Source organism: Herpailurus yagouaroundi, unplaced genomic scaffold (assembly GCF_014898765.1).
Source record: "Herpailurus yagouaroundi ecotype Mexico unplaced genomic scaffold, PumYag 166, whole genome shotgun sequence".
Classification (NCBI taxonomy): Eukaryota; Metazoa; Chordata; class Mammalia; order Carnivora; family Felidae; genus Herpailurus; species Herpailurus yagouaroundi.
In genome coordinates, this window is record NW_024412407.1 from 10,783,625 (window position 1) to 10,803,360 (window position 19,736).

The 19,736-nt window shown below is 41.8% G+C and overlaps 1 protein-coding gene across 3 annotated transcripts in view; it reads left to right on the plus strand.

The window, feature by feature from the left end:
- The first annotated feature begins 5,515 nt into the window (after window positions 1–5,515).
- Window positions 5,516–19,736, plus strand: part of ADAMTS20 (ADAM metallopeptidase with thrombospondin type 1 motif 20) — a 180,262-nt gene continuing 166,041 nt past the window's right edge. For all 3 annotated transcript variants that reach the window (XM_040488395.1, XM_040488396.1, XM_040488397.1), the window contains exons 1-2: window positions 5,516–5,629; window positions 6,145–6,506. In XM_040488395.1, coding sequence (XP_040344329.1) covers window positions 5,539–5,629; window positions 6,145–6,506 — 453 coding nt within the window. In that variant the 5' untranslated portion in view covers window positions 5,516–5,538. The remainder of the gene's footprint in view (window positions 5,630–6,144; window positions 6,507–19,736) is intronic.

The following is a 19,736-nucleotide window of genomic DNA, read 5'->3' on the forward strand; positions in this document are numbered from 1 at the left end:
AACTTAAGACTTGTAGGAACACAAATATATCCAGTACCCACAAAAGTAAAATTCATCCAATCTAAAATTATCAGGCTTGGGGCATCTAGGTGGCTCAGTCAGTTATGGGTCTGACTTCGGCTCAGGTCATGATCTCGTGGTTTGTGGGTTCAAGCCCCACATTGGGCTCTGTGCTGACAGCTCAGAGCCTGAAGTCTGCTTCAGATTCTCTGTCTCTCTCTCTCTCTCTCTCTCTCTCTGTCCCTCCCCTGCTTGTACTGTCTCTCTCTCTCTCCAAAATGAAAATAAAAATAAAAATAAAACATTAAAATAATCAGGCTTAAAAGAAGCAGGAAAGCATGACCAATACCGAGGAGGAAAATCAATTAATCAAAATTGGCCAAGCACTGACCCATATTTTAGAACACACATCAAAAGGTTGATTATAACTGTATTCTATATGTTCAAAAAGTTAAGTTGAGGTGTGCAAGATACAAAAAAAAAGGCCCAAACTAAAGTCTTAGAGGTAAAAATACCAGTGAATATGATTAATTACAAATTAGACATTGCAGAAGAAAATATTAGTGAATTTGAAGACAGTAATAAAAATTATCCATTTGAAACACAGAAGTGAGGAAAATTTAGAACAGACAGAGCTTCAGAGAGCTGTGGGACAACTGTGTGCATTCTCATATATGCATAACTGCAGTCCTTGAAGGAACAGAGAGAGAGGGAACAAAAAATTATATTTGACAAAGTAACAACCACAGATTTTACAAATTTGATGAAAATAATAAACTCATAGTCTCCCAAAACTCAATGGACTCCAAGCCTAAGAAACATGAAAAAAAATCACATCAAGTACACTGTAAATAAATTGAATGAAACTAGCAATACAGAAGAAAATCTTAAAAGCATATACAACAAAAAGATACCTGATGTATGGAGGATAAGGACTTTTTTTTGTTATTAAAAAATGCAAGAAGACAATTGATCAACAGCTTTTGAGAAATAAAAGGGGTGGGGGGCAAATCCTCCCAACCTAGAATTCTATACCCGGGAAAAAACAGGCCTCGAAAATAAACTTTAGAGGCGCCTGGGTGGCTCAGTTGGTTAAGCGTCTGAGTTCGGTCGAGGTCATGATCTCGGTTTGTGAGTTCGAGCCCCGCGTCGCGCTCTGTGCTGACAGTTTGGAGCCTGGAGCCTGGAGCCTCCTTCGGATTCTGTGTCTCTCTCTCTCTCTCTGCCCCTCCCCAGCTCAGGCTCACACTCTGTCTTTGTCAAAAATAAATAAACTTAAAAAAAAAAAACTTGAAAAAAAAAAAGAACTCATCACAAGTAGAGTGTGTGCTATCAGAAACGTTAAAGAAAGTCTTTCAGACAGAACAAAAATGATAGCAGATGAAATAGCTGTTTAAATAAAAATAGCATGAATGCAAAGTGGGAATTGCAACATATGCAAAAGTCGAATGTATGATGATAGCAACAGCACAAAGGTTGGGAGGGATGAAATTGAATTTGCATACTATACTTGAAGCCAGTCAGAGATATGTTAAAGATGGAGACTATAAATTCTAGGGTAACTGCCTAAGTAAGGAAAAAGTTATAGCTAACACAGATTGAATGGGATGATAGTTAATCCATTTAGTTAATCCAAAAGAAGGCAGAAAATAAAAAAGAGTAGGACAAATAGAAAACAAGATGATGGACTTGAATATAAATATATTAAGTATTATATTAAATTTAAGTGGTGTAAATATCCTCATTAAAAGCAAATGGTAAGATTGGTAATTTGCCTACTCTTCCAGGTTATATAAATGTTAATATTACTATTTGTTTATATAATGAATATTTACCTTTTTTTCTATTCTAAGAGGACACAACATTTGGTGCTGGGGATACTGCCTCAAAGAGCCTGTTGATAGTCCCCTCCCCACATAACCCTTACAATCTGAACAGAGTGTAATAATTGCTTGGGCGGAAGAGATCGATTCTCTGCACACCTGGAAATAACAGTGCTTTAAGAATTAACACAATGACCATAGCTTGTACTGTTTTAACTAGAATGATGGATAATCTCCCACACCTGCTACAATATAATGTTTCTACTTACAATTGGCCATTTGTAATTAAGAATGGAACGGCATCTGTGGGGTCTCCTGCCAAACCCACTTCTTCGCATTTATCATTTTCCAATTTTATCCCCCCGTTAGGCCAGTGGTTCTCAACTAGGGCCAGTTTTGCTCCCAGGGGACATTTGCCAATGTCCGGAAATATTTTTGGTTGTCACAACAGGGGTGGAGTACTACTGGCACCGAGTGAGTAGAGGACAGGGATGCTGCTAAACATTCTATATCAAGTAGGGCAGCTCCCCTCCCCCTATAACAAAGACTCGCCTGGCCCCCAAAGTCAATACTGCCTCAGTTGAGAAATCCTGAACTTAATGACCATTTCATCCCAGTTTGCCCAGGACTCCCCAAGTTTTAGCACCGAAAGTCTTGCATCTCAGGAAACTCCCTAGTCTCAGTTACACTGTAAAGATTGATCACCCTACTTCCTACCTACTAATATTAGAAAAGCAGTCTCTATTCAAACAGTTGTTCCTTTCGGTACGAACATCAGTCTCATATTATATTGTAATAAAAATCATAATCCACATGAACATGCATTGAGCACATTTTGTCCAATACAATTGGCTTATAGAGTTTCGGTAAATTGTTGAACTTTAAACAGCTGGTTATGGTGGAATTAGGACTATAAAAACAAAGTCTATCGAGTATAGTGAGCCTATTCCTGCTTTGGAAGATTGAAAATATTTTCTCTACACTGTGCCAACCTCATAACATAGCTTATAGTTATAATGATGATTGTCAAAATTATGAATCAAATACAATTACATGTAATATAACTATGGCTTTCATTTTCTGAGTTGTTGCTGGTTACAACTGTACTACATCAGATTGGAGCTGGTATAAAGAGTACAATTTTCTTATAAAAAGTATGGAATTTGAAACCAAAGATATTTGAGTCTAACTTGATATGTGATCTGGGTAAGTTCTGAATTCCATGGGGAGAATGCATAAATTAAAGGAGGTAATTTTTCTAAAGTCCCTTGTATAATGCTTATGTCAGAGCAATTCCCTAAGTGGTAGCTGTAATGATCAATATGAGGAAATTGATTGAAATGGCATAGATCAGTTTACTCATGGCATTTTCATTGGCAGAGACAGAGAAAGGAAGAGAGACAATGTGAATATCGTAACAGTTGAGCCTAATATAATGAGAAGGCATTGAAGCCAGAAAGGATTTAAGGAAACTCAGCTTAGTTACATAGATACTGAATGGAAATGTAACATTTATCTTCTAGAAGATGTGGGAAATAATGCTCTTTACTGAATATGGTAAAGATTATAATAGCATAGAATAAACATCCCAAACAACTTCCCATTTCTTTAATAAAAGATAAAATAGGCCTATTATTAAAATAACATTTCCAAAACATTAGAACAGGCTGAAAATCACATACTCCACTGAGAAAACTACTTTGAGTGGCAAAAATTCAGTGATGGAAATGAAATATTTATTTTGCCTTCATTAGCAGATAGCCAATGAAACAGGTGCAGTTCTATTTTCTGTTATTGTATGAGGGAAGGCATGGCTCCTGATGTAAAGATACATTTAGAACTGCAATGTAATTAAAATGACTCTAAATTACAATGTACTGAAGGTAACCTCTAAATAGACAGGTGTGGGTAATAGGACAGGTGGGTTTGTTTTGTTTAGAGTAACAGTGTGCTTAACTTAAGGGGGAAAAATTAGATGTCTGTAACTCTGTGATGAATGAAATGACATTTGGGAGGAAGAGGCACAAAAGAAAGGGGATTGATTGTGTAAGAATTACCATCACCCAGCTGGGTATTTTCCTTGGTAAAAGTAAAATTAAACTCTCCTTCCTCAAACAAGATTGGCTAACATTAGCGGTGAACAACAGATGGACCAAGTGTATGATATAAAAGTAAGGAGGCATGCCAGGAGAGGTCAATTCAAAGTCAACAGAATTTTTGTTGTTGAGAGCTCAGGGAAGAAGGGCGGCCAGGAATTAAACTGAAAGGATATTCCTTTGTGTTTGGGAAGATGTACCCATATATTCCTTCCCTTTTTCTCTCACATTCTTTCTCCCCCTTGGTTGGATTTCAAGACAACCTGACGACTTCCTCCTCTTTCGTTTTCATACTGGTTACAGCAAGAAGCAATAAAGAAATCTGCAGATCAAACAGGTGGATTTGAGAAATGAGAGAGTAGTTCTGAAATGACAATTCTTTCTGCTGCTGCTGAGGTTTATAGAATTTGAGACACGAGGCAACACACCTGGATCCACTACTACAGTAATGGTTGAGGAAAATGAGTAGGGATACATGGGGTCATTTGGGTATCATACAGGGAGGGCCAATTAATATTGTGAAACTACCAGCAGGAAGTCTCATAAAATGACAGGCAGCTACAATGGCAGGGGCAGATACGAGTTTTGTGGGGCTTGACGTTTCTATAATTTGAGGAGCTCTTTATACAAAATTAAGTACAAAAATGAATATTAAAAGAAAAAAATGACAACTACGGGAACTGTGGAGACTGAGCGATTCATTTAGCATTTCCTTAGACAACTCCCAGAAATTCACACCCAGCAGTGCTTGCTGATTGCAACCTCGCCTTCCCCTTTGCACCTACAATGCTCTTAAATTCCCAGAGCACACAGGGGCCCTTGCCAATCAAGGCAGGTCATTAAGCTTCATTGGAAGAATCCCTTGCCTTCAGGAACTTCCCGCTGTAGCTTATTTTGTCTTGCTTGAGAAGCCTAAAATTACCCTGAAACCTAAATAACAGAAATTTTCCAACTGATGCTTTTCATTTCACTGTAAGAACTAAAAACCCTCACACACCTATCACCTTTCTGGACCTCGGCCGCACAGCTTGCATCGGTGTTGGGTGTTACAGGTACCGGGACGTTGTCCAGCTGGCCCTCGGGCTCCACACCATGTTGCCCTACCGGCGCCGGAGCCCCCTGGGACCGCACTCCGGGCGCGGCTGGGAGGTGGGGGCGGGCTGCACGCGGGAGGGAGAGCACCGGCCGCGCCGCCTGCTGATTGGCCCGGCCCTGCCCGTGGAGGCGGGCTCTCCCCCGCGTTCGCCCGGCCCGGGGTGGCTATATTGGCACCGTTCCTGCTAGGTCGGCTCGCTTCCTCGCGTGGATCTGGACCCAGGGAGAAGGCGTCTGAGGGCAGTGCGGGCTCAGGGAGCGGAGCGAGGCTGCCGAGAGCGAGCCGGGAGCTGTGGGGCTGCAGTGCGATGAAGCAGCGGCTCAGGGAGCGGAGGCTGGCGGTGTGGCGAGACGGTCCGGCCCGGGGCCGGGACTGCTGCTCCGGAGGCTGCTGAAGGCGCCGCGGCGGCCGGCGCAGAGCACGGCGGGCGAGAGGGAGGAGAGGCTGCGGAGCGCGGGGAAGCCGGGCTGGGCGGCCGGCGGCTCGGGTTGGCCTCCCCGGTTGGGATCCCCCGGGTGGAACCATGCGGGTGGCCAAGTGGCTGACGGGGCTGCTCTACCAGCTCTCGCTGTTCATCACCAGATCTTGGGAAATTCACTTGCACCCCAGGCAAGGTAAGGTCACCGCCGGGCGCCTTCAGCAGCGGGTTGGGGGCGAGGGGGGGTGGGTGGCCCAGCCCCGTTGTGAAGATCGTGGTCCTGCAGGGGCTCGCGGGACTCCCGGATCAGCCAGCCCCAAGCATCCTGAGAGGTTGCGGCTGCCCCGGGTTTCGAGGAATTGTGCGCGCCGGGCACCGTGTCCCTCCCGGGTCCACGCGGTGGGGGCGCTTGGGGGCAGAGAGGCGCGTGCGCCCGCAGGGCACCAGTGGGCTGTTGGGAAGCAAAGAGGGATGGGAGAAGGAGTGGGTTGTGCAGGGCCGGGCGTGTCAGGGTCTTTGCTTGGGAAGGTTGGAGCGAGTCGGGGGTGTGGGAAAGCGGAGCACGTGTGTTCGTGTGTGCGCGCGCGCTCGCCAGCGTGTGTGCATTTGTCGTGCCCCTGGTGTATCCGGACCTGGGGCGTTTGGTTCAAGTCTGGGGTTGGGACGTTGGTAACGCTCGGGGGCTCAGGGGCCATATTTCTGTGGTTGTAGAAGCCCTGGTAAGGACGCTGGCCTCCTACGAAGTGGTGACCCCCGCGCGGGTCAATGAGTTTGGCGAAGTGTTCCCTCAGAGCCACCACTTCAGCCGGAGGAAGCGCAGCTCGGAGGCCCTGGAGCCCCCGCCATTCAGGACCCACTACCGAATCAGCGCCTACGGGCAGCTCTTCCAGCTGAACCTGAGCGCGGACGCGGCCTTCCTGGCCGCTGGCTACACCGAGGTGCACCTGGGAGCCCCCGCGCGCGGGGCCGAGGAGCGCAGCGTGGTGGCCCCAGATCTACGCCACTGCTTCTATCGAGGCCAGGTCAATGCTCGGGCGGATCACACGGCGGTCTTCAGCCTCTGTGGAGGCCTGGTAAGTGCCCTCTGGCCCCTTGGTATTTCTCTGGGGACCCAGGTAAGGGCTGTGTTCAGAGAGTCAGTCGTCATTGGGTTTTCCCCGAATCGATGGTGACCTGAGAGGTCAGAGTGGGTTAGCAGAGGGATTAACACCCAGATGAACCCTAGCTGAGGCCACCCCTTCCTGCCATGGGGGAGAGGCATTTGGAAGATCTGTAGTCTCTACCTGCTGGGCAAAAACTGACCCTTTCCGCAAAGGTGGGCGACTCCTGAAGTGTCAGATGTTGAGCTAGTGAGTCAGGGAGTGGACCTATGGGGCCTGTGCCACATGTGAAATGTCTCTTCCAACAGGGCAGGTGATACCACTCAGACACGAACTCTGGACCACTTACTGAAGCTGACTCCCCTGAATTTACTTAAATATCCTTGAAATTAGAAGGAAATGAAAATGAATATATGTAAAACGAAAAGAACTCGAAAAGTTGGCTTTGTTTTGTTTTGTTTTGTTAGTATGGGGGTGGCCATAGAGGCTGAATCTGCCGGTGTCTAAATTGCACCGTATCTGATAGGGTATCTACAGAGACCTGGTGCCAGTAAATGAGAAATGATCATTAGAGTGACGGGAGTAAGATTTTTGTGTAAAAGAAAAAAACCTTATTGTGGAAGGAGGAAATAAAAATAATGGGTTCTTTGTGTTCCTCTCCCTTGAAGGCAGAGGCCATAACCCCTCCATTCCCAATGATGGACTTCTTCAGCAGGACCTTTTCTGAGCATAACTTTAAATGTGTAAAACGTTAATTAGCTTCCTTTCTAAATACTAACAGTAGTCAAAATGTTACAAATACAATTTATGGTTTCATAAGAAATACTTCATCAACCCAGCAATCTTATTAGGGCGGGGTCTATTCACTACTGTAGTGGCAAGAAGTATAAACTGGATAGCTCCATAACGGATACAAAGGTTTCCTTTTATTGGTAACAAAGTCACAATGTCTGTGGTTCTACCTATGATCAAAATGAATTATCAGGGGTTAGTGAAAATAGGTCGAACACTTTCCTGTCCAAGTTTTTGAAACTCCAGGTTTCCATAGTTTTGTTAAAATAAACCGACTTCATTAACTCTGATGAAAGACAAGTTCAAGAAGAAGCAATTAGGAATTTAGTTACTGGATTCTAGCATTCACATGTAATGCTTCCTCTCAGGTTAATTGACCTTAGATGTCTTCCTGGGTGTGAGTATTGGTCTTGACTAAGTAAATTTTGGAAGATCTACTTGCTCTTTTTCATGTTACTTTGGCCTGTGTTTACATGGAACGTCTTGAACAATTTCCTTTTCTGGTGTATCTAAATAGAAAGCTTGAAACATCAGAATGGCAGAAACACAGTAATATTTACACAGCCACCTATATATCAAAGGAAAGAAAAATATTCCTAGAACCTCTCAATGTGTAACTGGTCTGGAAAATTCTAGATTTACTACCACAATTTGTCAGGGTTAATGTTTTCTTGATTTAGTATTTCATGGCATGGAAAAACATTCCAGATGGGAAACATTATTAGGAGTGATGTTTCTGTTCATGTTGATTCATAATGCTGGTGTAGTTCAAATTATTATACAATTTCCCCTTTTTGAAATCAAACAGTTGGAAATGTTTTTAGGTCTTGACTAGAGTTATCCTTGCCTGTAACTATGCCAATTTGGATATAGTTGTTTAAGTTCTGACTTCTGTATATTTACTTTGCTTTTGAAAATGTATTGATATTCTCACTTTAACTTTTTAAAAACTGTATACATATGTAAGTGTTTTAATTTTTATAAGGCTGCATTGAAGACATCAGTCATGGTAGAGCAAGAACTTCGAGTGATGGAGCAAATATCAGCTAAGAATCTTTTAATTGGTCATGATCCAATTACTAAAAGTCCAAGTTACTAAGAGAAGTGACATTTGTCGGTTTTTGGTATTTCCACTGGAGCCTATATTAGCCATATACGTACTACCCGTAGATCTTTCTACCCCAACTCCATCATTAACTTCCTTTAGGTTAATGGTGTCAAATAACTGAACTCCTGGTAGGTTCCATAGTCCGCTTGTCACTATAACCAGTTCTTCATAGTCTCAGATGAGTCTTTAGACTTGAATAAAATTGTGGTACCCGTAACCTGGACCAGTTGAATTGTTTGAAGATCAACTTTGATCCAATGCCTGCGAAATTAATACTAATCTTCTGGCCCTGCTCCTCCTTGCTTCCTGACTGCTCTTTGTATGTGACTGTGATCTAGCTTTGACTTGTCCATTAACCACTGAGGTTGAAATTTACTGAAGGATTGTTGTTAGAGCTAGTCTTAAGTTGTTTTTCTAGTTTGTTTTTTTTTTTGTTTCAAGTTTGCTTTTAATTGTAAATGGATGTTGTATTTTCCTTAAATATCTTGAAATGAGTATCTGAATTCTTCACTTTATTGCTAATGTGTATTGTGTTTACATTGCTAGACTCAAACATACATGGACTGACAAAAATGGACCCCATACAGGGCCTTAAAGTGTTCATTCTGAGATCATTGGGAGGAAGGTGGAGAGATGGACTTCTAGTTCCTCTGTGCCTTAGTTGTTTTGCCTCTTGTACCATCAGTGTAATTCGAGATCTGAGAACTTGGGGCTGCCTCTGCTCAGTCAAGTCTAATGGACTCCCCTCCTGGGCTCTCACTGCTGCTATGTATCCCTGTGAGCTGTGGCTGTAGCCCTCATTCTGTGTCTGACTACTGCATTGTGCAGCTCTTATCACTTTGCTTCTGCTGCTGTACCTTCCCTATGTAACGTGGTTTGGTGATGCTGATCTTCCAGACTCCTCTAAGGGTCTGAAGTCCTCCATGGTATTTGAAATTCAAGGCAGACTTAGTTCTTCCCTTTGCTAAATTCTGCTACATCCCTAACTTTGTGAAGGGTGTGTGGAGGAGGAGGGATCCCTTTTGGCGGGTCTCTTCCCTGAATCCTGCTTAACCTGCTGAAACTCTACTTTTTGCAGTCCCCTTAAACTAACATGCCTTTGTCTCTAGGATCTTCGTCCTCCGTGGAGAAGTTGGCACATGCACATCTTTCCATCTGTTTCTTTGGCCTCCAGTCACCCTCCTGGGTGAAGAAATCTGCGGAGTTCCCTTCCACATCTTGTTTAGTTGACCGGTTCTCCTTCCATCTTCTTAATTGAGGTAGCCTCTACCCTTTCTACGGTGACTACTGAGGAAGGAGATGAAAACCAAAGTGTTTCCAAAATATCTCTCTATATGGAGCTGCTTACAAAAAATTGACACCTCAGCATGAATCCCATTTAGTGGACTGCTAGTGTTGGATTAACCCCAAACAGGCGAACTTTAATTCGTATGTGGTTAATTTTTTCCCCATTATTCAGAAGTCTTCATATTTATGTCTTTCACTAAATCTCTGAGCCTGAGCTAGTACTTAGTGGCTTTTTTTTATTTTGAGAGGGAGGGTACGAGCAGGGGAGGGGCGGAGACAGGTTCCCAAGCAGGCTCTGCGCTCCCCATGGAGCTCGACTGCAGGCTTGATCCCATGATCCTGGGAAAATGACCTGAGGCAAAATCAAGAGACTCTCAACTGAGCAAGCCATCCAGGTGCTCTTTAGTTTTAACTGTTTGGGACCCAAGAATCAGCACAGGGTCTGCCAGAAGTCTTTTTCATGTGTGTGTCATTTGTGCTTTTCTGTAACTTATTTAGTCCATTGATGAACTGTCACAGAATGTACAGTTACCAGGCCTTAATACTCCTATTTTCAACTCTAAGCCTTGCTCTTATGGTCCTATTCTCTATCTTCTCATAATGTTAGCACCCTTGCCAAAGTAGAGATCAGTATTTACTAAGCTGAACTTTTGGTGTATACTCATCAGGATGGCACATGTAAATTACATCCAGGCTTTTCCTTACAGCCCCTGGGACGACCAGTCCTCTATTACCCAGTGGGTTCCCTTCTTCCCAAGGCCCTCGGGGACTAACCTGACTGCCTAGACTGTTAGCTTCACTATTTCTTGGTGGGATTTGAAGCAATGCAGTCGTCTTGGTTGAAAGAAACTGTTTCCAGATGTCCTAAAACCAGACCCTGCATCTGGCTTCTACGGTGTTCTCCTACAGTAACTTGCAGTGGTGCTGTGTACTTATTTGAAGTTTCTCATAACCATTCTGTGGTGTGTCAAGCACTATGTATAAAATTCATAAGGACCTCTCAGTTATTCAAATACTCCATCAAGTACTCTATCAGGGAGAATTTCTTATATCTCTTATGTGAATATTCTGTTAGTTTTGGTCCTCCAAGAAGGGGTGACAAGACGGGATTGTGTGACTAAGCATTTTGTGTAGGGGAAGTGCCTATGTTAGAGAAAATAAGGAACTCTGAAATGGAAGAGGAGAATGTTAGGTAGAAGCATCCAAGGCTACTGGGGAATCTAAGCAAGATTCGGTGAAGCTTGCCTCAAGCCGAATTGGGCTGAAAGAGGAGTCCCATGCCCCCTAAGGAGGGGTATATCCTCAGTATCCTTGCCACACTCAGTTACTGAATGGGAGCATCACTTGAGAGATGGCTGGGTTGCAAACTAGGATGGATTTCAAAAGCTAGTGGCTGGGACCCTTGGCCAGTTATGCTTCGCATGTTCAGGGCCATCCTGTACTGCCACCAGGCACACAAACCCAAAGTCTGATGCTGTTGAGAGGAGTGCAGGACGTGTACTGTGTGAACTTGGAGAAAGGAGTAAGAGCATGGAGACCTGTGCTGGAAAAGGCCTCTCCACTGGACTTTAAGAGGGATAACTCCATGTGGATCTGGAAATTCAAGGGCAGCTTCTGGCCCTGTGCAGCTGGAAAATAGGGTGGATTGGGAGATGAGGCTAAGGGAGACATCACATTAAAGCGTGGACTTGTGAAAGCATGAGGCTTGAGCTGTGGTGGTGGGGGGGTTTGATGTGTTGGGAGGGTCTTCTCCTTATGCAACGCTGTGCAGGGTACCAGGGATGGCAGTGAGTCACTGAAAGGACCACTCTTGGAGTCTATGGGAGGGGAAGAAAAGTCACTTAATGTGGTTGCAGCAATGAAGGGAAAGAGTAGGTGCCTGTGTGAGGTATGCTAATGTAGACTAGTAGTTTTCAACTGAGGTCAGGCTTGCTTTTAACTCTTATAAAACTGTCAAGTTAGCTAGCTTACAGTGTATACAGTGTAGTCTCGGCTTCGGGAGTAGATTCCCATGATTCATCACTTAGATACAGCACCCAGTGCTCATCCCTCCACCCTCAGTTTGTTTTCTGTATTTAAGAGTCTCTTATGGTTTGCTTCCCTCTGTAACATTTTTTTTCTTTTCCTTCATGGTCTTCTGTTATGTTTTCACTCCTGTGTGGAAGTTGAGAAACTTCTTTCTCTGACTTCTTTCACTTAGCATAATATTTTCCAGTTCCATCCACGTTGCTGGAAATGGCAAGATTTCATTTTCATTGGCAAGTAGTATTTGTGTGTGTGTGTCCACATCTTCTTTATCCCTTCATCAGTTGATGGACTCTTGGGCTCTTCCCATAATTTTGCTATTGATAGCACTGTGAAAACATGAATCAGCACTCCTGTATCCTTTGGATAAGTTCGAGCAGTGCTATTGCTGGGTTGTAGGGTAATTTTGTTTTTAAGTTTTTGAGAACCTCCGCACCATTTTCCAGAGTAGCTGCACCAGTTTGCATTCCCACCAACAGTGCAAGAGGGTTCCCGTTTCTCCACATCCTCGCCAACATCTGTTCTTTCCTGAGTTAATTTTAGCTACTCTGAGCGGTGTGAGATGGTATCTCAATGTAGTTTTGATTTGTATTTCCCTGATGAGTATCTTTTCATGTGTCCATTAGCCATTTGGATGTCTTTGGAAAAATGTTTATTCCCATCTGCCCATTTCCAATAATCCAATAACTGCCCAATAATCCAAACAACTGGGTTATTTGTTCAGATGTAAAGTTTGGGGAGTTCTTTATAGATTTTGGATACTAACCCTTCATCTGATATGTCATTTGCAAATCTCTTCTCCCATTCCATTGGTTGCCTTTTAGTTTTCTTGATTGATTCCTTTGCTGTTCAGAAGCTTTATCTTAGTCACATAAGTGGGGGCATTTTTCTCTCGTGTGATCTTTGGTGATATTTGGAGACCATTTTTGCTGTTAAGGTTGTGGGGGAGGGTGGTATAGGGAAAGCTATTAGCATTTTGTGGCCAGAGGACAGTGATATGGCAAAACTTCTCCCAATGCATAGAACAACCCCCTTCACAAACCATCAAAATGTTAGTGTTGAAGTTGAACAGCCTTATAAGGGGACACATTTGAATTTTGGACCCTAAAAGACCAAAATGATTTTGATGACTTAAATGACTGCATGATCCTGTAACCATTAACCAAGAAAGCTAATGACAGAATAGGTGGCAAGGAAGAGATAATTATTCTAGAAACAGGTGTTTGGTTCTAGAATAGGTTTATAATAGTTGAACTTGGATTTACTCTTGGTCTAGAATGTTCTTTCTCTTAAACTTATCATTCTTCAGATCAGTTTTAAGCCTTTTCCCTGATTTTCTCTAGACCAAGCTGACCAGGCCTGCCTTTGTTCCACTACTGGATTCCTCCTCATGTATCATATATCGAATTGTAGCTGCTTACTCTTCTGTAGACTTTCAGTGCAGGGATGATGATTGTAGCACCCAATGGAGAACACAGAAATGCTCAGGTGAAAGAGCTAAAGCAGCTTTTAACATGTGCAAAGTAATTACACTAGTTCATTACATCAGTCCTAAATGCAAGGAAATTTTTAGCAATTTGTTGAAGTACTTGAACATACTTTAAAAAGTTGTGCATAGGTTAAAAGATAACGAAGTTGTGTTTTTCATGTGGGTTTATATTGCACTCTTGTTACAGGAGGCTTTATTTCTGTTTTGCTTGTACTTCCTGTTTTCCATAAAATATACTTAAGCTATCCAAGAAGGTGTTTATTACATACTAGCCACTGTTAGATATCGGTGGTAATGTCAGTACAAGAGTGTTAAACTTCTTCAAATATTCATGAGCTACATAAATGCTGTATCAGCTCAGTAATAGCATGAAGACCTACTGGGTCTTGACTGCCTTAGTCCCAAAGTGACACACTACCGTTGACATTGTGCTAATGCCTGACTTGATGTAGATGAAAAGAGCTGGGAAATGAGGGGCAGTGATAGGACAAGGAGGAGGATAGAATATATGCTAGTTGTCACCGCCAATCTTGGCCACCGGCTGCCCTTCTTTTGGCCAAATATCCACTTGTCCTTTTCTTCCTGCACAGCAAGCCTACCTCTCTCATCTACAAGGAGACCACCTGTTGGGGGCACGGTCTTCATCCCCAACCCAATATGCAGCATGACTGTGACCCTAATCTTAAACTTCCTACAGGAAAAAAAGAAACCTGATTTATAGCCATTTTGGACAACTTCTGAGGAGGGATTGTGGAGCCTTGCTACCTTGGCAGGAGAGCTCTTTAATCACCTTCTTGGATTCCTCTTTCTGGACAGCCAAATCACTAAGGCCCCTGGTTCTGTTCTCTGGGCGGGTCTTGCCCATCGCTTCATGGCCACATCTAAGATTCTGGGAGGATGCTGTCTGGGGGGTGGAGATGGGGGTTGGGGCAGGTTTTAGGAATGCTGAGGTAATTGAGGGGCTATGGTTTATGTTACAACTAAAGCAATCGGGGCTTCTTTAGTCCAGGCTCATGGTTTCTCTGACAGTTTGGTACATAAAAAAAAACAAAAACAAAAAAAAAAAAACAAAAAAAACTTAGCTGACTTCAGACGGCAGATTGAGTTTTGGTAATTACTTCATGTTAATTATCTATGACCGTTGCCAAAGGCATTCACGTTAAATCTGTGAATGCCAAGAATATCTTCTAAGGAAAAGCAAAATATTGGATTTTTCCTTTACTGATAAAAGTCCAGCTGTACTAAAGTAGAACAAACTATAATAAATCGTAAACTTTAGGGAAAACTATACCAGGAGACATAAATGAAAAAATGATATGTTTTCCTAAATAATTGAAAACTACATGTTATTTGTAAACTAGACTATAAGAAACATGCTATAAATATGACAGATGGTCTGGCAGGTATATGGCATGTGTCCTAGATGTTACATATATTTTCAAGTAGCATGGACTTAAAACATTTCCATAATCAGTCATGAAGATATTTCCATTATACATCTATAAAACAATTCTGAATGACTTCTTAAAGTTTCTAATTGTTATAATGCCTTTAGGTTTTATGTCTTCAGATATTCCAGTTAGAAGTTGAGATAGGCTATCCTGAAAACTCCCTAGACCTCCCAAAATGTTGACTGTTCTCTACCCTTGTGAGTTCCTAGAATTTCACAAATCCTCAGTGCCCACAAGAAATACTACAGAATTTATTCCTTGTTGTTGCTGGGACACCACTTGCACCAGGGTCATTTGGCTGTATAAAGCTTGGGTGGGTGAGTCTGGCGTCGTCCTCTTGATCCTCAAGGGCAAGGATTGGTGAGTGTGGTCTCTTTTCAGAGGAAGTATTGGCAATGCATTTTCTCTTTATTGCCTCCTCCCACTTTTATACTGGAGATCTGGAGTTGCCTTGTGGAATGGGGAGTAATGAATGTTGCCAGAGTAAAGGACTCCTCTTGAAAGTCTTAGAATTTTCTACTTTAGACAACTGGAGCCAACTAGATTTTCTTCATATTTGAAGTGTGTGTATGTATGATGCTATTTCCTAGGCATGATCAGTGGTGTTATGAGGAAATGTAACGGAGAAAAACCTGCATCCAATGGAGTAGCTCAAAATAAAAATCTGAGTTAATCTTCATGATCTTTTATTACATAATTATGCTCTGCCTAGGGGAAAAAGGGTGGCTGTAATGTGTGCGTGTGTGTGCAGTTTGTTTTTTGAGAGAGTGGGCAGGGACAGAGAGGGGGACAGAGGATCCCAAGTGGTCTCTGTGCTGACAGCAGAGAGCCCCATGTGGGGTTGGAACTCTTGAACCCTGAGACCATGAGCTGAATCGAGGTCGGACACTTAATCGACAGAGCCACCCAGATGCCCCAACATCTGTGTTTTTAGTGGAGAATTTTTTATCCTATTTCAAAATCCATCTCAAAATCACTGATGTTTTAACAATTCTGCCTTTCTCAGGAAATTAGGTAGAATTATTTCTATTCTACAAGTTGTGGAATGGAGAGTCCAATATGAAGTGACTTGCTTAAGTTTCTGTAAGTGCAAACACAGATCATCTCCTCCGGCTCTCTTGTAAATAGCATTAACCTGATTCTCCTCCAATTTATGAAAAACTACCACCACAAAGACCAAAATACTACCAGTGATCCACCCCTAAAATTAAAACTCAATTTTCTTAATCATTGAGAGCAATTGGTTCCTAAAATTCTTAGAGGCTCTAATTGCCCTACTCAATTGGAATTTATGTTTGAATGTTCTGTACTTGCCAATGCTAATGTGATAACTATAACTGACTTTGGAAAAGTGTCCAGTTTATATTCTGGTTTTTACTATTTAATGAAATCTGAGTACATTATTAGTTGTGGCTACAGTACATGTGTTTGCCATGTATCTGGAAAAAAGTATGTATAAATGGCACAATACGAAGGAACATTTTGGAAAAACAATTACATATATAAAAATACTCTACATAAAAATTTTGACCTATGAGAATAAATTGGAACCAGTTGTATGCATAATTGCTTAATGCCTCTCAATACAGCTTGGTAAAAAGATCGTTGTTCAAGTAACTGGGAAACCCTTGCCCAAGTGAAAACTAGTTTTGCTGCTTTTAATAGTCATAAAAAGAACGTGTTTGGAATTTGATTGGCATTTCTCATGAATCAAATTGCAATGCCCCTCTGCAGACAGGCAGGTTGCTAAAAATATGGCATGATCTAAATAGGATTCCATGAACCACCTGTTTTAAGTCTTCCAATTTCTTACCAGGTTCCTTTCCAAGTTTAAAAGCTTCCTTACAAGCCTTTAGGCAAAGCTCTAATATTTTTACTTGAACAGAAAGTCCCCTGCATGGGGTGGGTTATAGAAAACATGATGGGAGTAACATACTTAAGTTCCTCATTGATAAATACAGAGGAGTTACTGTGAGGACAAATGATTCTTTAAGTATTCCTAAAACATAAGGTTTTTGTTGGAGAAAAGCCTTTGAGTTATAAAAGCAATATTCTTACCAGGCTACAGTGTTCTGGTACAACTTAAAAGGAAGTTCTGATGGACTCTGGATAGAGCTATTTTCACTTTTCACATGGGAATATAAGCTTGACCCCTGTGCAGTGTTATTGGAACATTATGCTAGAAAAACCCCATTGTCAGATTTTGATCCAAAAAAATTAAAAAATTTCCAAGGTAGAGCTTCAGTATAGCTTTCCCCAGTAGTTTGGCATTCAAAGTAGTTTTGTAGATGCATTTAGATATGTAATAAGCCACCTCATGTCTATTTGTATCTTTTACCAAGATGCTATCACATTTCCCTTCTTCAGCATGCTTTTTTAAAAAGACAGAAAGCAATTTTTCCATGGGCCCATTTATTCACGTTTCAAAAATAGTGTCTTTGTTCCTGATAAGCATAGTTGAAGTTTTTCTGGGAATGCGCAGGGAGCTGAAATTTTGGTATATATTGAAAATAAGTGATCTGTAGTTATCGCTGGAAAACAGGAATTAGTAGAATTAAATATGCTAGTGTATAGACCACTAGAATATCCAAGAAATAGATGAATTCTTAATATATAGCTACATTTAGACTGGAACATTAATATACTAGAACTCGATTATCTTTTAAGCCTTTAAAAAAGTGTAATCCTAACCTATTATGTAACTGAGTGCCAAAACATTTTACCAGTTAGCATTGAAAGAAAACCAAAGCATGTAAATTTATGACAAGTCCCCTAACTACCATAACTTAATGTTAGAGGAAAAAATAAGGGGAGAAAACCAGGTACTTCACCATGTTTCTTACAAAAATGTTTATTTCTATGGATATGTATTGAGTATCTGCTACATCTTAAGCAACGTTTTAGATTTTTGGAACTGTAAGCATAGTAATGGCTTTATCTTTAAGGAGATGTTGATCTAGTAATAATTGTGTGTGAAGAGAAACTTATGACTATAATTGCTATAATCATTTAAATGGCTTTAAGGGATTATTTAAAATTGTGATTTAAAGGTTATTTACAATGAGATTTAAAGCAATAGCTTCAGTTATTCTCTAACATATTTATAACTAAGAACTGGAAATGAGGCCTCATTCATCAAGACTGTGCTTATCCTATCCGTGATTCAGTAACTGATCTTCGAATTTGTTCTTCACAGGATTTGCTTAAGTGGAAAATTGCCAAGTTTTTAGATTGTTTAAAATGTTTATTTTGAGAGTGCAAATGTGTGCTCCTGAGCTAGTGGGGAGGGGCAGAGAGAGAGAGAGAGAGAGAGAGAGAGAGAGAGAGAGAGAGAGAATCCCAAGCAGGCTCTGGGCTATCAGCATGGAGCTTGATCTCCTGAACTATGACCTTAGCCAAAATCAATAGTCTGATGCTTAACCAACTGAGCCACCCCGGTGTCCTTAAAAATTATGACATTTTAAATGCAGACCAATCCATTTTTAAAATTTTAATTTATATGTGAGACTGTGCATGAGCAGGAGAGGGACAGACACACACACACACACACACACACACACACACGGAGTTGGAGTCTGAAGCAGGCTCCAGGCTCTGAGCTGTGAGCACAGAGCCCAACGTAGGACTTGAACTCATGATCCATGAAATCATGACCTGAGCCAAAGTCAGATGCTCAACTGACTGAGCTATGCAGGCGCCCCTAGACCAATATATTTTTGAGTATTGAGATGTGATAAGCACAAGTGCAGCCTGTCCAGCTGTCTAGTTTGCCCTTTGTTAGCACAGCTTCAGCCTCCCTGTTCTGTCACTTGGGCCTGCCAAGCTTTTCCCCATTTCTGGGCCTTTGAGTCCCTGCTCCTTCTGGAGTGTCCTTCCAGGGTTTTCCAAGGCTACCTTGTTTTAGCCTCAGCCTGGAGTGCACCTTACCCCACTGATTGTCTCCCTGCCTTTGTTTTTTTTCTTTAACTTATTTCTAATTTACATCCAGGTTAGCATATAGTGCAATAATTTCAGAAGTAGATTCCAGGATCCATCCCCTATGTATAATACCCAGTGCTCATCCCAACTCATTAAGGCTCTTCCTTACTGCCCCTTGTCCATTTAGTCCATCCCCCTACCTACAGCCCCTCCAGCAACTCTCAGTTATCTGTATCTGAGTCCCTTAAGTCCCCCTCCCTGTTTTTATATTTATGCTTCCCTTCCCTATGTTCATCTGTTTTGTATCTTAAATTCCATATATGAGTGAAGTCATGATATTTGTCTTTCTCTAATTTCACTTAGCATAATACCCTCTAGTTACATCCATGTAGTTGCAAATGGCAAGATTTCGTTCTTTTTGATCACCGAGTAATACTCCATTTTGTGTGTGTACATACACACATACATACATATACCACATCTTTATCCATTCATCCATCAATGGACATTTGGGCTCTTTCCATACTTTGGCTATTGTTGATAGTGCTGCTATAAACATGGGGGTGCATGTGTCCCTTCGAAACAGCACACCTGTATCCCGTGGATAAATGCCTAGTAGTGCAATTGCTGGGTCATAGGGTATTTCTATCTTTAACTTTTTGAGGAACCTCCATACTGCTTTCCAGAGTTCCCAGCTTTATTTTCTTTGTTTTTCCTACCACCAGGCATAGCATTATTGTCTTTTCCATAGAAGTGTAAATTCTTGGAAGGTAGGGATTTGCATGTTCCCCTCCATCTCTGGCCCCTAGCACTGTGCCTGGCACATAGTAGAAGTATTCATTAAGTATTTGTCAACTAATTTGTAGGGTTTATCAAAACTGGTTTATCATAACTAGTACTGTGTAATGGGTTAAGGCATGAACTGTGAAGCCAAACCATCTGGGTTACATCTTATTAGGTATAAGACTTGGATAAGTTAACCTTTTGTTCCTCATTTGTCCTTACTAGAAAGTGGGGATAATATAACTTGAGAGTTACTGTTAGGTTGAAATAAATCCTATAGGTATATATTGGAATTAGGTATTAATATTACAAATGCCTACTTCCAATTTAACCTCACCAAACTAGAGAAA